This window comes from Geotrypetes seraphini, chromosome 5, assembly GCF_902459505.1.
Source record: "Geotrypetes seraphini chromosome 5, aGeoSer1.1, whole genome shotgun sequence".
NCBI classification, from domain to species: domain Eukaryota; kingdom Metazoa; phylum Chordata; class Amphibia; order Gymnophiona; family Dermophiidae; genus Geotrypetes; species Geotrypetes seraphini.
Window position 1 is genome coordinate 97,997,956 of NC_047088.1, and position 18,724 is coordinate 98,016,679.

The window sequence follows — 18,724 nt, forward strand, 5'->3', positions numbered from 1 at the left end:
TCTAGCCATTAGCCTTAGCCAGCCAGCCGCTGAATATTGGCAGTGACCTGCTGTGTCATGCAACATAGCTGATCATTGGCCAATCCGGCAAGCAGAGATATTCAGCGGGAGATAGCTGACTATCTCCCGCTGAATATTGGAGTTTAGCCAGCCGAACAGTACTTATCCAACCCAAAAGCTGTTGTTGGCTGGCTAAGTCCCACTAAATATTGGGGAGGAGGGGGGAGTGTATTTATAAACCATCAATAATAGAAACTGAAAAGGTGTGATTTGGATGGACAACTCACCATAAGTAATATTTATCATATAGCCCACTGCTTGTTACTATCAGGCACAGAATGTTGGGCAAGATGAAATCGCAGTGTGATCCAGTTTGGTAGTGGTGGTTTTATTTTATTCTCTTCTGTTTGCTTTCTTTCTTACCTTTGTTTTATTCCTCTCTTATCACTCTCCTCCCATATTAGATTGAGGAAGAGATGCTGGCACTGCAGAATGAGAGGTCGGAGCGGATTCGCAGCCTTCTGGAGCGCCAGGCTCGGGAAATTGAGGCCTTTGACTCAGAGAGCATGCGTCTAGGCTTCAGCAACATGGCACTAACAGGCATCCCAGCAGAAGCCTTCAACCAGGGATATTCTGCTCCACCACAACCTTGGCCTTCCCGCCCAGTGCCCCGCAGTGGCTCACACTGGAGCCATGGAGTTCAAAATAGTGGGACCCCTCATGCATGGCGCCAGTCCCCCATGCTGGCTCCGCCTTCTGCTTGGGGTCATTCTTCTTCCTCTGTTTCTGCCTCCACCACCTCTTCCACAGGAGGCCGTACCAATGTCCTAATGCTTCGCAACAGTCCACAGCCCCTGCGTCGGACAGCTTCTGGGAGCCCCTCAGAGCCGGGAATCACCCGGAGCACAAGTGTGACCTCTCAGATCTCCAATGGCACTCATCTCTCGTACTCTTGAAGTCTCCACCCTCTCTAACAGACATGAACCATGAATAGAGCGAAGAGTTTGTGAATATAAATATCTTTAGATATTAACAAACATATATATATAAGTGCATTTGTTATGGGAGTCAGTCCCAGCAGAGGCCACTGGCAGCACAGAGATGGAGTAGCCCAACAATTTGCTTTGACCCTTATGGTTGGATTGCTGGGGCTCTTTCTCTTCTGAAGACCCCTGCCTCTCCCTCATAGCCTATTGAATCAGAATGGGAGAAAAGGATAAAAAGAGAATGTATCCAGGAGGAAGAGGAGAAGGGGTTTGAGGTATTTCTACCTCTGTAGTTTGTTCTGGTGCCTACTAAAGGTTAAGTGCTTGTCACCACAACCAGGTTCTAACTCATAGTTTGTCAGTGGTGAGTTTCAGGGGATCAAAACAAACTTGAAGGAAGACTATCAGATTCCTCCTGAACGTTTGTTGGTGAGTTTTTGAACAAATGATTTTTATTTTTTCTGTAGATCTCTGTATAAAATCTTACCCCCCCCCCCCCACCAGTTATAGATTTATTTAAAAGTCAGAGTTTTTCTGCCTCCTCCCCTAAATCATAGACATATAGCTTCTATAATCATGTTACATGAGTAGAGCCCAATGATTTGTCTGGGTGGTGACCTTACCATCAGAGAAGGATGGGTCTCTTTCTAGTCTTCTGATGTCAACTGGACAACTTATCTACCATCTCTCTCATTTTTTAAAAGTGATAACCATCCACTTCTATTTGTTTGTTTTATCAGTTTGTTCAGTGTGCTAAACTAGTGTGACATGTTTATTTTCTCAGTGGCAGAGCTGAATTGTGATGTCAACAGGCACTTTTGGAACCTCATAGAGTGGTACTGCAACATTGTGATGTCCCTCGGTGCATGGCAAGGGCTTGACAGTATTCAATTTTACAGAGGATTGTAAAGGAAAATGAACCTGGTGCATATTGACATGTTTTATGTTCAGCTGTTGAGAAGCATTCCAAAACTGGAGCATGATATTCTATGTAATATGCTGCTGCAGCCTATCATGTCCTGAAATGGAAGAAGAGTGACACTGTCATTCAAAACTCACAAAAGGTTTCCAAATGCTTTGACTGACCTCTTCACCTCCTCCCCACTCCTAACTATAATATTGCATTCTGACACCAATCACAAAACTAAAGCTCTTCTTGGCCTTTCCCAAACCGCAGTGATTCATTCTGATGACACAATTATGCTTGTAAATAGGGAAAAAAGCAGAAAGAATAAGTGATGATGCCATTGATTGTTCTTCAGATATCCCATTTTTCATAATTTATTCATTCATTCAATTTTCTATACCGTTCTCCCAGGGGAGCTCAGAATGGTTTACATGAATTTATTCAGATACTCAAGCATTTTTCCCTATCTATCCTGGAAAGCTCACAATCTATCTAATGTACCTGGGGCAATGGGGGAATTAAGTGACTTGCCCAGGGTCACAAGGAGCAGCGTGGGTTTGAACCCACAACCTCAAGGTGCTGAGGCTGTAGCTTTAACCACTGCGCCACACTCTCCCCTCTTCCTCTTTGATGTATATCTTTTTATTTTTATTGAATATTTTACAATATAGACAAGCATATAATACTTGAATACACATCTATAAGATAAACCCACAGAACTTCTACAGTGAAACAAGTCACCCAATAGTAAATTAATCATATTTAGTCCACAATATTGGAAACCAAGTAAAGGAAATAAAACAAAGAAAAAAGGAAAAACTTTAAATAAAAGAAAAAGGGGGGGGGGGGAACAGTGACAGGAGTGCAAAATCGGCAGCTGGTTCGTTTTAAGCTATAGGAGAGACTATTGACCCAATCGTAAGCCTCCCCTTTCTTTAGCCACAATGAAATCTAACAATTGCTTTGGTTAAAAAAAATAGGTAATTTTTTTCCATTTAAAGTCACAAAACATTTTGCAGGAAATTTCAATATGAAGGATGCACCCAAGGCTTGGATTCTAGGTTTATATACCAAAATGTCCTTCCTTTTTTCCTGTTACTTGAGATATGTCAGGAAACAAACGTATTGTTGAACCTAGAAATTGCTCATTAATATGTCTGAAATAAGTCTGAAGGACTAAGGGGTCCTTTTATCAAGCTGCATTAGGGGTTTAAGACGCATAATACCACACGTTAAACTGCCTGCCGCACTAGCCACTAACGCCTGCATTGAGCAGGCGTTAGTTTTTTTAGCCGGCTGCGGGAGTTAGCGTGGGATGAGATGTCCGGCGCACTAACCCCGCTAGCGCGGCTTGATAAAAGGAGACCTAAGTCCCTATCAAATTCCAAAGCAAATGTCACAATGAGGGTAGTCCTCTCTGTAATTACTTCCAAGGAGTTTTCCAGAAATTTAGTTAGATTCATCTCAACATCATCCCCCCTAGTCATATTAGGAGTTGAATTTCCTACTTTATTCCCAATAGAGATATATTGAGCTCTCAATATTGGAGGTAAATTCTCAGTAGAAATTAACAATATCTTTCTCATATATCTCCTTATCATTTCAACAGCTGATAAATTGGGGATTTTGGAAAGTTCAGAATTCTTAAATTATTTCTCCTTTATTTGTTCTCCATAAATTCTAAAATTTTCTGGGTAACAGACCTCTCCTTAATAAATTCAGTTTCTAAGGTCCTAATTTGATTAATCTGTTCTTCATGCTTTTGGATAGTTTCATCGTGTTGTCTGAGCAATTCACCTTAAGTAGTCACCATGGAATTGATAGAGACACTATCATTCCATAGTGTAGTCAGAGCTTTCCTCATGTTGGGAGTCCATGATGTTCATAGCCTTCCATAGGCATCCAAATTGACTATTAGAGGCTTGACCAAATCTATCCAGTTATCTGATGTTTCTGTAGCCACTTTGCAGGGTGCTGATATCAGGGCTGCAGCAGGGCCATTCTCTTCTGACAACTTTTCTCCTGCTGTTCCTCCAAGAGTCAGTGCCAAACCTCCATCTCCAGTAGAGTTAGTACTCAAAGTAACCTGCGGGGCTTTCTCTTCCGGGTTGGAGCGGAGCCTGCCCCGGATCCGGGCTCAAAGAAACCCGATCAAGACTAAGGTTTGCCATTGGTTCCAGCATCTCTCCCGAAGCCAATTTCTCCATCGTATGGTGTGAAGTTACTTCGGGAATAGTTATCTGTAACAGTCACCTTGGGCTCCTGGTCACTGGAGGACCCAACCGTGTTCTCCTTTTTCATTTCCCCACCATCAGGAAAAAGGAAGAAACATCAAAAGTGTGAGCATCTGTTAGAATCTCAATCTCAGAGACGCTCTGCACACAGATTTGCCCCCAACGCCATCTTGGTCTCTGAAAAAATCCTTTTAGTTTGGTGTATATTTTAATTGTACTTTGGAACTTTTCTTTATATTCCACCTTCAAATCAAGCCATATACTATTTTGAATAATACTAGTGACTATATTTGCACATCTAATCAGAAAAAAAATAGGCTGCTTCAGCATATTTTGGTTATTCCTATAAACAGACCTGGATGAAGGTACAAAGGACTCAATTTGGAAACTTGTGATATCATACAATTTCCTGCCTCCAGACAACATCTTATGAGGAACTGTAAACCTTTAATAGCTTTTCCCACCATATTCCTAAGCAAATCATTCCAGTGCTTGACTATCTTGCAGTTAGAAAGTTCTTCCATGTTTCGAAAATAAATTGTTTTGGTTTAAACATAGAAACATGACAGCAGATAAAGGCCAAATGACCCAAGATAAAGGCCAAATGACCCATCTAAACATATTACTTTTTATCATGTACTCACTGGAAAGTTGCCCATCAATCTTTTCCAGTCTAATCAAAATATACCTTATTTCTAAAGCAAATACAGTGGTACCTTGGTTTACGAGCATAATCCGTTCCAGGATCATGCTCGTAATCCAAAACGCTCGTATATCAAAGCAAAGTTCCCCATAGGCCTTAATGAAAACTCAGAAGATTCATTCCACAACCAAAGTTTGCAGTGGTGGCCCAGGGGTGAGTACCTGCCTGCGGGTGCTGCAGCGATTCCAAAGTGGTGCCTTCCTTCCCTCAGGATCCCCGTGTGGCTGCCCTCCCACTTCGGCCGATGCCTCTGCCGTCCGTCAGCACCTCCTGGCTCCCAATCCAAGCTGGCTGCCATCCTGAATGAGCATGCGCACAGCTTCACCTCTCCTCTCCTAAGTCAGTCGCTGCCCCGACAACACGCTCAACACGTACAAGCACACAGGACGTCCTGCGTGCTTGTATGTGGTGAGCGTGTTGTCGGGGCAGCGGCTGACTTAGGAGAGGTGAAGTTGCACGCATGCTCGTTCAGGATGGCGGCCGGCTTGGATGGGAGCTGGGAAGCGCTGATGGACGGCAGAGGCATTGGCCGAAGCGGGAGGGCACCTGCATGGGGACCTCGAGGGAAGGAAGGCACCACTTTGGAATCACTGCAACACCCGCAGGCAGGTATTCACCCCTGGGCCACCATTTCTGAGTGCTCGTTTATCAGGGCAGTGCTCAGTTTACGAGACAAAAGTTTGCCGAGTGTTTTGCTCGTCTTGCAAAAAACTCGCAAACTGGTGCGCTCGTAAACAGAGGTACCACTGTATTGGTGTATATTTAACATCAGTCACTACAGTCTTTTAATATCTTAGAATTCCTTGGTGGTAGAAGGGGAGATGTATAAAAGCTCATCATCAGATTATCTTGTTACAATATTTGCCCAAAAAGTAAGGATATGTTACACTTTCTCAGTTCTTTTATTTCCTAGTTCTTTTATAAGGCAGAGAGAACCAGGCTCTGTGCCACTTTTGCAATTTCAAAGCCCTTTTGTTGTCTATAACGTAAGTGGATGTGGATGTTGTCTGTGAAAGGCAGAGGGAAGAAATGGGGAAAGGGTATATATATATATAAATAAATATATATAGATATATATAATTTCACTGTTTTGTATTTTCATTTTATTTAAAAACAAAAGAACTACCGTAGTGATATTTTTAATTTTTTGTGCCAAATTTTGTTTGTTCATGGCATTTTATTTTCCTTCGATGTGTACAGGTTCTGGAATTTCAGTGTATGAAGTGAAATTTTCCTTTTTTATTGAAAGCAAAAAAAGTTTTAAAAAAAGTGGTCTCCAAAAGAATGTACTATAAAAATTTTTTAGCAAAAACAAAACAGAAAAAAATCTATTAGTAACCAATTTAGCTGCGTATGAGAAGGACTTACAACATACTGTATAAAACAAAAAAGAAATAAATTTTAATAAAATGTTGGCTATTAAAAATGTGAATTCTTTTATTCTTTTTTTTTAGCATGTAGGTGTTTTATAAGTTTATGTGTGAGAGAAGCTACTGATTAATGTTCTTGTTCTAAGATGGAGGCAATATGTTAAAAAAAGTTTGCTGTTGCTTGTGCAGTATCATTTTTTTTTTTTGACAAATGAATGGATGTCAATTGCACTTGTTCAGTCTAACATCTTTTTTTCCAGTGTGAAATTCATACACATGTAAGAACAAATTAACAAGCTGAAAACAGACAGAGAAACATACACTTGTCTCTTTATTAGAGGGTGCTTTGAATTTTTAAATTAGTAACAGCAATGAAAAAGACAGATACAGGAATGTTGTAACATAGATAACTGAAATTGCCCAATTAGCCTGTAACATTCAGAATGAAGGGCACGGGAGAATCAAAGAACAGGTAACAAGCCTACATCTACAAGGAGTAAGAGTCCAGTGCAGGCTGGTATCCCATATACCAAGGCAACAACCATTTTGTGCAGGCATCTCAGGGACAAGCTTGGAAAAGGAAGTTATGTCATTAAACTAGTACAGAGTTGTCCAATGTCGGTTCTCGAGGGCTGCAATCCAGTCGGGTTGTCAGGATTTCCCCAATGAATTTGCATGAGATCTGTTTGCATACACTGCTTCCATTGTATGCAAATAGATCTCATGCATATTCATTTGGGAAATCCTGAAAGCCCGACCTAGCAAGGGCCGAGGTTGGACACCCCTGCACTAGTATAATGTTTCCCATCTCTATCCTGGAGTACCCCTTGTCAGTCAGGTTTATATCCCAATGAATATGTATGAAAGAGATTTGCATACATTGGAGGAAGTGTATCCATATTTATCATGGATATTCTGACAATCTGACTTGTAAGAGGGAAAGTCCAGGACCAACTTAGGAAACACTACACTAGTAGACATCAATTTTGTTCTCTAGGGCTGCTAATATTGCTCCAGATTCTCAGGATATGCTGATCTAGACCTGATTTTACTCCATTTTTGCTTGTTGTCCCCCTTTCTTTAAGGGGATCACTAGGTACACCAGAAGTACAAGTGCCTGCCTGCATGCACTGGGTAACCAGGATTAGCTCAAGCTGTCCTGAAAAAGCTAAAACCAATTGGAAGTCCTACTTGCCTCACCACTGGATGGCTATCACCTCAGTCTTCAGGTACACAGAGACTCTACACAAGGTAGTCTCTAGGATTCTCACCCCAACAGCAAGCCTAGCACCTTGTTTATGAGCCCTTTCTCTGTGCTGATTAATTAGTCCCATAGATCCAGTCATGAACACAGGTGGAATATGTCACCAGCTCCTCTGGCTTGAACCATAGTGCAATCTCTTTCTTGGCACTCTCCACAGAATCACTACCATGGACAACATTCCTGAGAACAAGAAGGGAAAACATGAGTCATTAACTCCCTTCTGGAAAGGAACAGTTGAAGCAAAATTGCAAAAAAGTGGGAAGATTTGATAAACAGGTTAAGTTTATAATTCTATAACTCCTGTACTCTGGCACTTGCAGTTCGTTGGAGAAATTAGGTCTTTCCTGATAACTGTCTTTCTTTTAGTCCTACCAAATCAGTTTGGGCCCTGTAATTTTGTGTCTGTCAACCAGTAGATGGAGGCAGAGAATAAAGAGTTGTGCAACCCACACTACTTTGGTACTGTGCAGCTACAGAAGTTCAGTATTTTGAAAGAAAGCAATGGAGATTAAAACAATAAACTTTACTTATGTGATTAAATTCATTTGTAAAACAAAACACATGCAGTAGAAAAGAACAGCATACAAATAAAACAACAGTAAAACAAGAAGGAACAGTGTACACTTGCAGCCAAAACCAAAATCAACATTATAGCAGATGGGTGGGACTTTGGACTGGTCTGATAAGACTAAAAGAAACAAAATTTGAGACCTAATTTCTTTTTCCTTGTTATCCTTAATAGACCAATCCAGAAACTGTGGGATGTATCAAAATCCTTAAGGTGGGTGAGTTGAAGAAATTCCTGCTTTGAGAACTGCAATGCCAAAGGAATCTTCCACTCTGGCCCTCAAATCCAATATGTAATGCTTAGCATTACATGTATGAAGAGACCTCCAGAAAGCTATCCTACAAATTTCACCTGGAGTTAATGTATGAGACTCTTCTCAAGATGTTGACATACCTGTAGTAGAACGAGCTCTTAATCCAATATGAGATTGTTTTTCTCTAGAAGAGATCATATCTAATCCAACATGCAATTGTAGCCTTAGATCCTGCATTTCCCTTCTTCAGTCGACCCAAATGGACAAACAATGTATCTGACTTACTGAACTTGTTGATAACTTAAAGGTACTTGAGGAGTATTCTGTGTACTTCTAACAAATGAAGTGAATTAAATTCATGTCCATAATCATCCTTATAAAAGGAAGGAAGAACCATATACTGATTCAAATTAAATGAAAGAAGGAACTGTTCTAATGACTACTACTGCCTCCATGAATGCTTGCAACTTTGAAACTTTATGCTGTGAAGTAATAGCTAATAATAATACTGTCTTGAGAGTGAAATCCTTCAGAATCATTTTCCTTAACTGTTCAAACAGAGGGTTCTCTAACACTTTAAGTGCAATATTCAAATTCCACTCGATGTGGACGAAGGAGAGGGAGTTCAATTTGTGAAACAACCTTGAGAAAACGTACAAGATCTGGGTGAGATGCTAAAGAGAATCTTTCTATACATCCTTGGAAACAAGTCAACACTGCCACTTTAACTTTGAAGGAACCTAACGCCAACCCTTTTTGCAGACAATCTTGAAAAAAGGCTAAATTGTGAACTATAGGAGCCTTGAAAGGAGATATTGCTCTTTCAGTTCACCCTGACTTGAACAAGTTCCAAATCCTTACATAAATTGTGGATATGTAAAATTTCCTAGGTTAAAGCAAAGTGGAAATCATATTATCTGAATAACTTTTATGTTTCAACATTGACCTTCCAAGAGCCAAGCTGTAAGATGAAAATGAACTAAATTTTACAGCACCAGGAGCTTCTGAAGAAGCCTTTTTTCACTGTGGCAGGTGTAATGGCTGATTGACCTTGAGTCTTAGGTCCACAAACCACAGTCTCCTTGGCCACTCCAGAGCTATTAGAATGACTTTGCTGATATAATTGAAAATCCTCAGAAGAACTTGACCTAGCATTAGCAGCGGAGGAAACACATAAATAACTGATTTGGAGGCCAGGGCTGAATCTAGGCATCCAGACCTTTGGAATTAGGCCTCCTTCCCACTGAAAAATGCAGAATCTTTACATTGGCTTTGTTGGCATGAGATCTAGAAAAAGATAACCCCACTGCTTTGTGATGAGCTGAAATGCTGGAAGACAGAATTCCCACTCACACTGGTCTACAGAGTTCCTGCTGAGAAAATCCACTTTGATTTTTATGTACTCTTGCAATGAAAGCCACCAATAGAACTGGTGAGTTTTTTTCCATCCATGCAAGAAATTAGACTCTTGAGATGCTGCTAGACTCTTGGTGCTGCCTTCCTTATTGATGTAAGCAATGGTTGTTATATTGTTGGAATAAACTCTGACTACTAAAGAGAGGTGTAACCAGTAGAAGAAAGAAGGTGTTGATGCCCCTGTACAGGTCGTTGGTGAGGCCCCAATTGGAGTATTGTATTCAGTTTTGGAGACTGTATCTGGCAAAGGAGCCTCGAAGTGGCCCAGAGGAGAGTGATGAAAATGATAGGAGGTTTGCACCAAAAGACGTATGAGGAGAGACTGGAAGCCCTGAATATGTATACCTTAAAGCAGTATCTGACAAACTTTTTCAAGCTGGGGCACACTAAACCTAGTGTCCCCGGCTCGAGACACCTGGAAGTGTGCAGGCGTCAGGGTGATGCGCGTGATATCAGCGTGCCGATGTCAGCACATATGCAAAAGCCCTTCAAACGGGCCTTGTGCCGAGAGAAGAACCTGCGCTGAAGAGAAGGGCCGGCAGAGAGAAGAGTTGCCAGCGTTGGGAGATCGCGAGAGGTACGTCCTGTAGATAGTCAGCCGACACCAGCACCTCTCCTCTTCCCCAGTGTACTGCAGCACACCTGAAATCTCAGGGGGCACACAGTTTGCAATACACTGCCCCAGAGGAAAGGAGGGACAGGGGAGATATGATTCAGACGTTCAAGTACTAAGTACTTGAAAGGTATTAACATAGAACAAAATCTTTTCCAGAGAAAGGAAAATGGTAAAACCAGAGGCATAATTTGAGGTTGAGGGGTGGTAGACTCAAGAGCAATGTAAGGAAATTCTTCTATAGGGAGAGGATGGTGGATTCCTTGAATGCGCTCTTGAGAGAGGTGGTGGAGAGGAAAACGGTGACTGAGTTCAAAAAAGCGTGGGCTGAACACACAGGATCTAGAATCAGAAAATAATAGTAAACATTGAAGAACTAAGGCCAGTACTGGGCAGACTTCACGGTCTGTGTCTGTATATGGCCGTTTGGTTGAGGATGGGCTGGGGAGGGCTTCAATTACTGGGATGGTGTAGATGGGCTAGAGTAAGCTTTGATGGAGACTGCACGGTACCAGGCAGAGATTTGGATTCTTGCCCAGAAATAGCTAAGAAGAAGAAAAAAATTTTTAATTGAATCAGGTTGGGCAGAATGGATGGACCATGCGGGTCTTTATCTGCCATCATCTACTATGTTACTTTGCCTCATATCATTGAAGAGAATTTGCAAAGTGCCAGATGAACTAACCTGAGCTGTAGTCAGTTTATGGACCAGACTTCTCCTGTATCAACCAAGTTCCTTGCACAATCTGACCCTGACATTTCAAAAAGGCTGGCATCTGTTGTTATTGCTCTCCAGTGTAGAGTCTAAAGGCTTACTTCTTGAAGCAGATTCTGCAACAGAAGCCACCAGTTTATGCTGCTTCTGGCTTGGACTGTCCAAAGCAGCTAAACTTCCAAACTCCATGAAATTGATGATTAATGACTCAGAAGAGAACTCTGCAATTGTCTCATATGCACTACTATGATCCCTTTGACCCACTACCATGACCAAGATGTGCCTTTGGTACTATAACATAGATGGAATATCTTTCTATTCCCCAATGAGAATTTGGCATGGAAATAATTGCCCCAAGGTCTAGAAAATTCTGAAGCGTCTGTACTGCAACCACTTTGTCAGGAACTTGACAAGGAGATACTAGGAAAGAGTATACAAGAGGTCAGGCAAATTCTAATTTACATAGTAACATTGTTTATCCCAGGATAAGCAGGCAGCATATTCTTGACTGATGGGTGACGGCACCGATGGAGCCCCGGTACGGACAATTTTAGAGTGATTGCACTCTAAGAACTTAGAAAGTTCTAGCTAGGCCGCACCGCACGTGCGTGAGTGCCTTCCCGCCCGACGAAGGCGCGCGTGTTAAGGCCCGATTATGGCCGTACACACTCTGTCATTTGACAAGCAGATGCATCTGGGGACAATATCTAAGAGAAAACAGACACCTATTGTCTCTCAAACATGTCCACTTTATTGGATATTCTGTACCTCAATTTATATCATCTTACATGGGTAAGGGTCGTCAGCATATGACGTAAATGCAAACCATATCAGATCACATGCAACTTTAAAAGAAATAACAAAATCCTTTACTTATCTAAAGCCAAAGTCTAAAGGTGCTTTGGCTAACAAAGCCTTATCTAAATTTTCATACAAATACAGCTAAGAAAACAATTAGATTCACTTTACTACAGAATAAGAAAACACATCTCTCAAATATACAATGGCCTTGTAGTATATCAGCAGGAGAAGGCAAACAATCTGGATTTACAACTTCAAACACAACTTAAGGAAAACTACATAATAGAATAGCCTTATAATATTTGGCAAGAGAAGGCAAACAATATCTGGATTAAACATAGCATAAGGACACACATCTTTTCAAATATAGATGTCCTTGCATTATTACAGAGAAGGGATTAAACATAGCATAAGAACACACATCTTTTCAAACATGGATGTCCTTGCATTATTACAGAGAAGGAAAAACAAACAGGGCCTGGGTTTCTTACTGCTCCAAAACACATTCTATGGAAAACTACAAGACGTGTCCCTTCAAATCCCCTCTTACGTCATGTAAATGACGTCATGAATGTACAGCATGAGCTTGGAGGGAGAGATATTCCAAATATGTCTCTCGAGGAGGAGTTTTAGGAGCTGTAATACGAATAACACAGCGCATGAGCAGTCGAAAACTTACATAAGAGACAAGAATGCAGATAATAATAGTGATTAAGACAATAAGAAGGTCTTTTACCCAGCCCTGCATCCAACTGAAATACTGGTCCCAAGGATGAGATAAACCAGAGTTATGTTTGAGCTCAGCAGAGAGGTCTGCTAATTTCTGAATGGCCATAGTAACTTTTCCTGTAGGACCTGTATTATCAGGAATAAATGTACAACACGATAAAGTACTGGGAAGAATTTTACAAACACCCCCCTTCTCAGCTAAAATCATATCTAGGGCCATACGATTTTGAAAAGCCATCTGAGAAGTGGGGCCTAACTGATCAGCAATACCTTGCAAGGCATCTCTAGAGTAATTCACAAAGCGTTGCTGATTATAATAAATGTAATTAATCCAATCAACATTCTTATTGATAGTAATAAGGGGAATAAGGGATTCAAACCCAGCCTTAACCTGGTCTCGGGCCTTGAATTCATCTGGGACCCCTCTTGGGACCCCTATAGCATCTATATATACATGCGGATCAAAACTACCAAGGAGATCACGTCTATGTCGAGACAGAGGAGAGGAAGAAAGTGAATAAGAGGAAGAGTGCCCTTCAGAAAGGATATGCAGAGGCATAACCTCCTTAGCTAAAGCACACTGGCCTATCCACTGGCTGGGTAGCTTAACACGGAGCCTAAAGTCTCCACAGAGCCAGTAAATATCACCTAGAGTGAAAATCTGATGCTGTAACAATGGGGCATACCTATAATCCAAGACAGAACAATAACCTGGGGGAAAGTTGCCCACAAAACTTCCCTGTGTCAAATTAGAAACATGACATGTGTAATTACCCTTATAGATAGTAACGGCTATGTCAAGTGTTTTCTGTCCTGGCAGCAAAGGGTATTTAGAACGCCACAGCGCACAAAGGGGATCAGTAAAATTAGAGGAGATATTGGTAAATAACCCAAAAAAGCATGGTTGGATACCAGGAGGGAGGTCCAGAGGTACGGTTCCTAGATGGGGTCTAGCTTGAGCACATATGTAACAATTACTCTTATTATGTTGATCAGCAGTGAATTTCATCCATTCTAACCAAAGGTTACGTTCTGAAAACCCTACCTCAACAGCCATAGTATCTTCAAAAGTGGGATTGGCAATAGCCATCATGTCAGTAAGTTTATTGAATGTAGGGGCCAGTGGGTTAGTATTTTTGGGGCCCCCACAAAATGGCGGGAGAGGATGAGTGGAGGTAGATAGATCCCGTAAGAAAAACTGATGGGTCGGATAGCTAGACCCACCCTTAAACCATATGCCCATAACGTACATACCTTCATCAGTAGGTCTAGGGTTGTCAATAGTAAGAGAAAGCTTAATAATTTGTTCAGGAGCCCTTCTCCTATAACAGTTTCCAGTCTTACGAAGGGTCATACGAGTAAGCAGAGATTTACCATTTTGATCCACTTTTTTTTAGAGCACTTTCTGGTCTATAAGCCCAGTCAGTGCCAGTATTCCACCCTACTGCTCCCCAGGATGCACACTTATCCCCCCAACGTAAGTCAGTAACACATATATATATATCTTTAGTTTTAGGAATCTCTGAGGACCAATGGCATAGCCTTGGGATATCAATTGATGAGCAGTCCATAATGTCACAATACTCAAAGGAGAAGGTGGCAACTTGCACACTACTGGAATTATACCAAAAGGTAGTATACTGTCTATCTTTCTGAATTCCAATTGAAGGACAGCCTTTGCGAGGGAGTAGTCCAGCTTGACGTCTCAGTCGCAAAGAGGCGCCGGGGGTGCTGTTTGCAGATGAGTACATTGTTGGAGTGTTATTTACAGATGGGTATGGGCAGAAAGTGTCGTGAACCCAGGACACATCATCCCTGTAGACACAGTTAGAAATGATCCATACAGGAAAGAAAACTAGCAGCAGCGCTGCCAGGAGGAGAAAGATAAAGTTGGTGGAATGCTGTGATGAGATCATCATGTTGTTCCTCTGAAGGGGGTGAAATCTGCGCAGAGACGGCTTGCTTCTGGGGTTTTAGGTTAACCCTCTTCAAGCGACTTGCGTGGATCCAAACAGGAGACTCCTCAGTGAGTACAGCGGTCCTGGTCACAGCGATCACAGTAGTGGGAGGGCCAAAGGGGAAATCCGTCTGCTTCCGATCCTTGAAAAGCTTCTGGATGATGACTTCATCACCAGGCTGGAAGGAATGGGTAGGAGTCTGTGGAGAGAAAGGAGAAGTGCAAGACACAGTTCTTTCAACATGCCCTAATGTTTCAATGAGCTTCCGAACATATTCTTCTTGTATCAAAGGAAGATCACTACTCTCAACTATGGAGGGTCTGTCTACCCATGGGGCGGGGAAAGGTCGTCCCATGAGAATCTCAAAGGGAGAGTAGCCAGTGGTGCAGTGAGGCTGCATCCTGATTTCAGCTAAAACAATAGGGAGGAATTTTTTCCAATTCACAAACGTGCCAGCTGTGGCTTTCCTGATTTTGTCTTTGATAGTCCTATTCATGCGTTCGACAATACCAGAACTCTGTGGGTGATATGGAAGATGAAATTTCCACTCAATACGGAGTGCGGTAGCTAAAGCTTTGCATACTCTGGCAGTGAAAGCAGGACCATTATCTGAATTGATGTGTGTGGGACATCCCCACCTAGGGATGATTTCACGAAGTAAAATGTTCACTACAGTCTGAGCAGTTTCATTTGTAGTGGGAAAGACTTCAGGCCATCGGGAAAACATGTCAACAATAACAAGAGCATAATCCTGGCGGGTCCCAGTGGCATGAGGTATATGAGTAAAATCAATCTGTAAGTGTGAAAAAGGAGAAGTGGGGTAAGTAAGATGCTGGTGTGGTGCTTTATGGGGTATGTTGGGGTTAGCACGGAGACAAGTTAGACATCGAGCTATATATGTCTGTATCAGGGAGCGAAGATCAAGAATGAAAAAATCACTGGCAAGGAGCTGGAGTGTCGAGCGAGCACTACGATGACCAATGCCATGATATTGAGCAATGAATAAGGGAGAACTAGCGGCTGGTATACAGGGTTTCCCCTCTTTGCACCAAAGTCCGTCCGAAGGGCGGCTTTGGGCACCAGCAATTTGCCAGGCATCAAGTTCAGAGGGGGTAACAAAGGATTGAAGCTGGGAAAAAAGAGAAGAAGGGGGAAAAGCAGGAGGAGAAAGAAGAGGAAAGAGAACAGAAGAAGGAGGGGGGTCCAAAGCAGCTTGTTTAGCAATGCGGTCAGCCAGAGCATTACCTCTGGCAACTTCAGTCTGAAGGCCAGTGTGTGCACGACAATGAAGAATAGCAACTGCAGCAGGCAGGAGTAAAGCAGAGAGAAGATCCGAAACAAGGGAAGAATGAGAAATAGGCTTACCATCAGCGGCCACAAAGCCGCGACGCTGCCAGATAACACCATGGTCGTGTACAACACCAAAGGCATATTTAGAGTCAGTATAAATATTAACGCGTTTACCAGAGAAAAGGTGACAGGCGCGAGTAAGAGCAATGAGTTCAGCAGCCTGTGCCGATGGATAGGGGAGGGAAAAGGCCTCATGGATGATATCAGGGAGTTCAACCACAGCATATCCTGTGTGGAAGGTGTTGTCACTAGGACGTGAGCAAGAACCATCAACAAAAATGGAGGAAGCATCAGGGAGAGGAGTAGAGGACAAATCAGGGCGAGGGGAAGTGTCTTGATATATCAAGGAGACACAGGAATGATCAGGAGGAAGCGCATCCTGTTCACCCTTAAGACCCAAAAGACCATTTAAAAGTAGAGCAGGGCCATATGTCGGGGCAGAATATCTGATGGTGAGATTGGGATTAGAAAGGAGGATGACCTCATAACCACTAAGGCGCTGAGCTGACATATGCTGGGTATGAATATTGCGAAGGAGGGCTTGGACATCGTGAGAAGTATGAAGGGTAGTGGGGTGACCAAGGGTTAGAGGAGTAGCCATCTCTACCACCATAGCACATGCAGCTAGGGCCCTTAAACAGGCAGGCATGCCTTGAACTTGAACAGGGGTAACTTTAGAAAAAAAAGCAACAGGGCGTAACTTACCGCCATGATCCTGAGCCAGGACGCCCGCCATAGTTTTACAATTGTCACGAGCAAAGAGATGAAACATTTGTTCATAATCAGGAAGACCCAAGCCGGGGCTAGAAACCAAAGCACATTTCAAATGTCCAAAAGCGTCCAACATTTCTTTAGTCCATCTGATAAGATCAGTCATTTCAGTACCTAGGGTCTGTCTCAAAATCTGGTCATAGAAGGAACAATCAGGGATCCATTGGCGGCAGTAACCAATCATACCAAGAAAAGTAAGCATGTCTTTTTGAGTAGCTGGGCGAGGCAAACTCAGAACAGCAGCAATGCGAGAAGTGCTAATTTTCCTCTGACCATGAGTCAGGACAAAACCCAGGTATTCCACTTCAGTTTTACACCATTGTAGTTTCTTTCGTGACACCTTGTGACCACACAGAGACAACCATTGTAAAAGGTGCAGACTATCAGCTTGACAGGTCTCCTGAGTTATGGAACACAAAAGAAGGTCATCCACATATTGAATGAGAATAGAACCATGGGGGGCAGTCCATGACTGTAAAGTAGCCCGCAGGACAATGGAGAAAACCACAGGGGAATCAACATATCCTTGAGGCATTCTACACCAGGTATACTGCTGTTGCTTAAAAGTGAATGCAAAAGGGGCTGAGTGTCCTCATCAACAGGGACAGAAAAAAAAGCATTCTTCAAATCAATGACTGAAAAAACATGAGCTGCAGGTGGAATGGAGGAGAGTAGAGAAGGGACATCCGGGACAATGGGTGCAATGGGAATCACCAGAGCATTAACAGCCCTAAGGTCTTGAACAAAACGGGGGGTGCCATCAGCTTTGACAACAGGATTGATGGGCGTATTGTAGGAAGAGATGGTGGTTTTAATAATACCAGAGGAAAGAAATGAAGCAATTAGTGAAATCATGACTTTCTCCTTTTCTTGGGAGATTGGGTACTGCTTAATGAAAACAGGAATGAGTGATTTCAGAGAAGCACGATAGGGGGTACATGAAATAAAGCCTACATCAGTGTCAGTAGAAGCCCAGACCGGAGAGTCTGGGGGAAGGGGCAAAAGTGTGTCAGGGCAAGTAGAAAGGTAAAGGGTGGACGGAGGGCGAATGGGAATAACGGAGGAAAAGACATGCAAACCTCCTGTATCATCTGTAGTGAGCTGAATGAGAAGAGGAAAAAAAAGATCTCGACCAAGAAGGCTGACAGGGCAATGGGGAATAATAAGAAAGGAGTGCTGAAAAAGAGTAAAGCCTGTATCAGGATGAGCTACAGACAGGGGTGTGGTACGATAGGATTTAGTCAAAACCCCATTAATTCCCATAGAAGGTTCAGCATTCATGCGTGGGCCCCGATAGTAATCCTCACTGATGGTGCTACAAGTGGCACCCGAATCTACAAGAAAAGGCACTGGACTCCCTTGTACAATAAGAGATATCATAGGAGAATCCTTAGCAAAGGCAGAGACCAAAGTGAATGCTGGGGTGTAAACCTCCGGGCCCCTTCATTGGGGAGTAGGGGGGCTGTGCCAGGAGATAGGAAAACGAGGAGAAGTGGCAGATGGTCTCACAGTAGAGGGAGGGGTAGGCACCACCGGTGGGGCGGGCTGAACTGGTAATGCGGGGGGTCTGGGATGAGGGCATTGATTAAGCCAGTGACTAAGGTCCCCACAATTAAAACATCCAGTACTTCTGGATGGATTATTACCACCTCGACCGGAGACTGGAGCCCTCCCCCTGCGAAACCCGTGACCCCTTCTTCCACGAGTAGTAGTCAGGCGCGGTCCCCAGGTGGGTAGCTGGCCCTGATGCAGGATTTCCCGAGGTTTAGAGATCTCAAAACAACCTGCTGCCTCTTTTTCCATTAATTTATTTTGAAATTCAGCACGAGAACTAGTGGGCCATTCTGAAATCATTTGTTTGACCAGAATTTGCAAGGGAGAACGGAGGTTAGAAAGGAAAGTCTGAATAAGTAGGGAATCCATATTAGCATGAGAACTGAGACCCGCCTCTTGGGTCCAGGTTTCATTAAACCTCTTCCAGAAATCCACAACAGTTTCACCTGATTTCTGTTTGCAGGCTACTGCAATAGGAAGGGAAGATCGAGACTTAAAACACCGATCAAGCTCTGCCTGTAATTCATTCCAC

The 18,724-nt window shown here is 42.7% G+C and overlaps 2 protein-coding genes across 7 annotated transcripts in view; one reads left to right on the forward strand and one right to left on the reverse strand.

The window, feature by feature from the left end:
• TAOK2 (TAO kinase 2) overlaps positions 1-2,368 on the forward strand; it is a 275,812-nt gene extending 273,444 nt beyond the window's left edge. The window contains exon 20 of the mRNA XM_033944805.1: positions 465-2,368. Coding sequence (XP_033800696.1) covers positions 465-956 — 492 coding nt within the window. The 3' untranslated portion in view covers positions 957-2,368. The remainder of the gene's footprint in view (positions 1-464) is intronic.
• A 4,111-nt stretch (positions 2,369-6,479) lies between these two features.
• LOC117360496 (nucleoside diphosphate kinase-like) overlaps positions 6,480-18,724 on the reverse strand; it is a 66,585-nt gene continuing 54,340 nt past the window's right edge. For all 6 annotated transcript variants that reach the window (XM_033944320.1, XM_033944324.1, XM_033944322.1 and 3 more), the window contains one exon: positions 6,480-7,644. In XM_033944320.1, the coding sequence (XP_033800211.1) occupies positions 7,521-7,644 (124 nt within the window). In that variant the 3' untranslated portion in view covers positions 6,480-7,520. The remainder of the gene's footprint in view (positions 7,645-18,724) is intronic.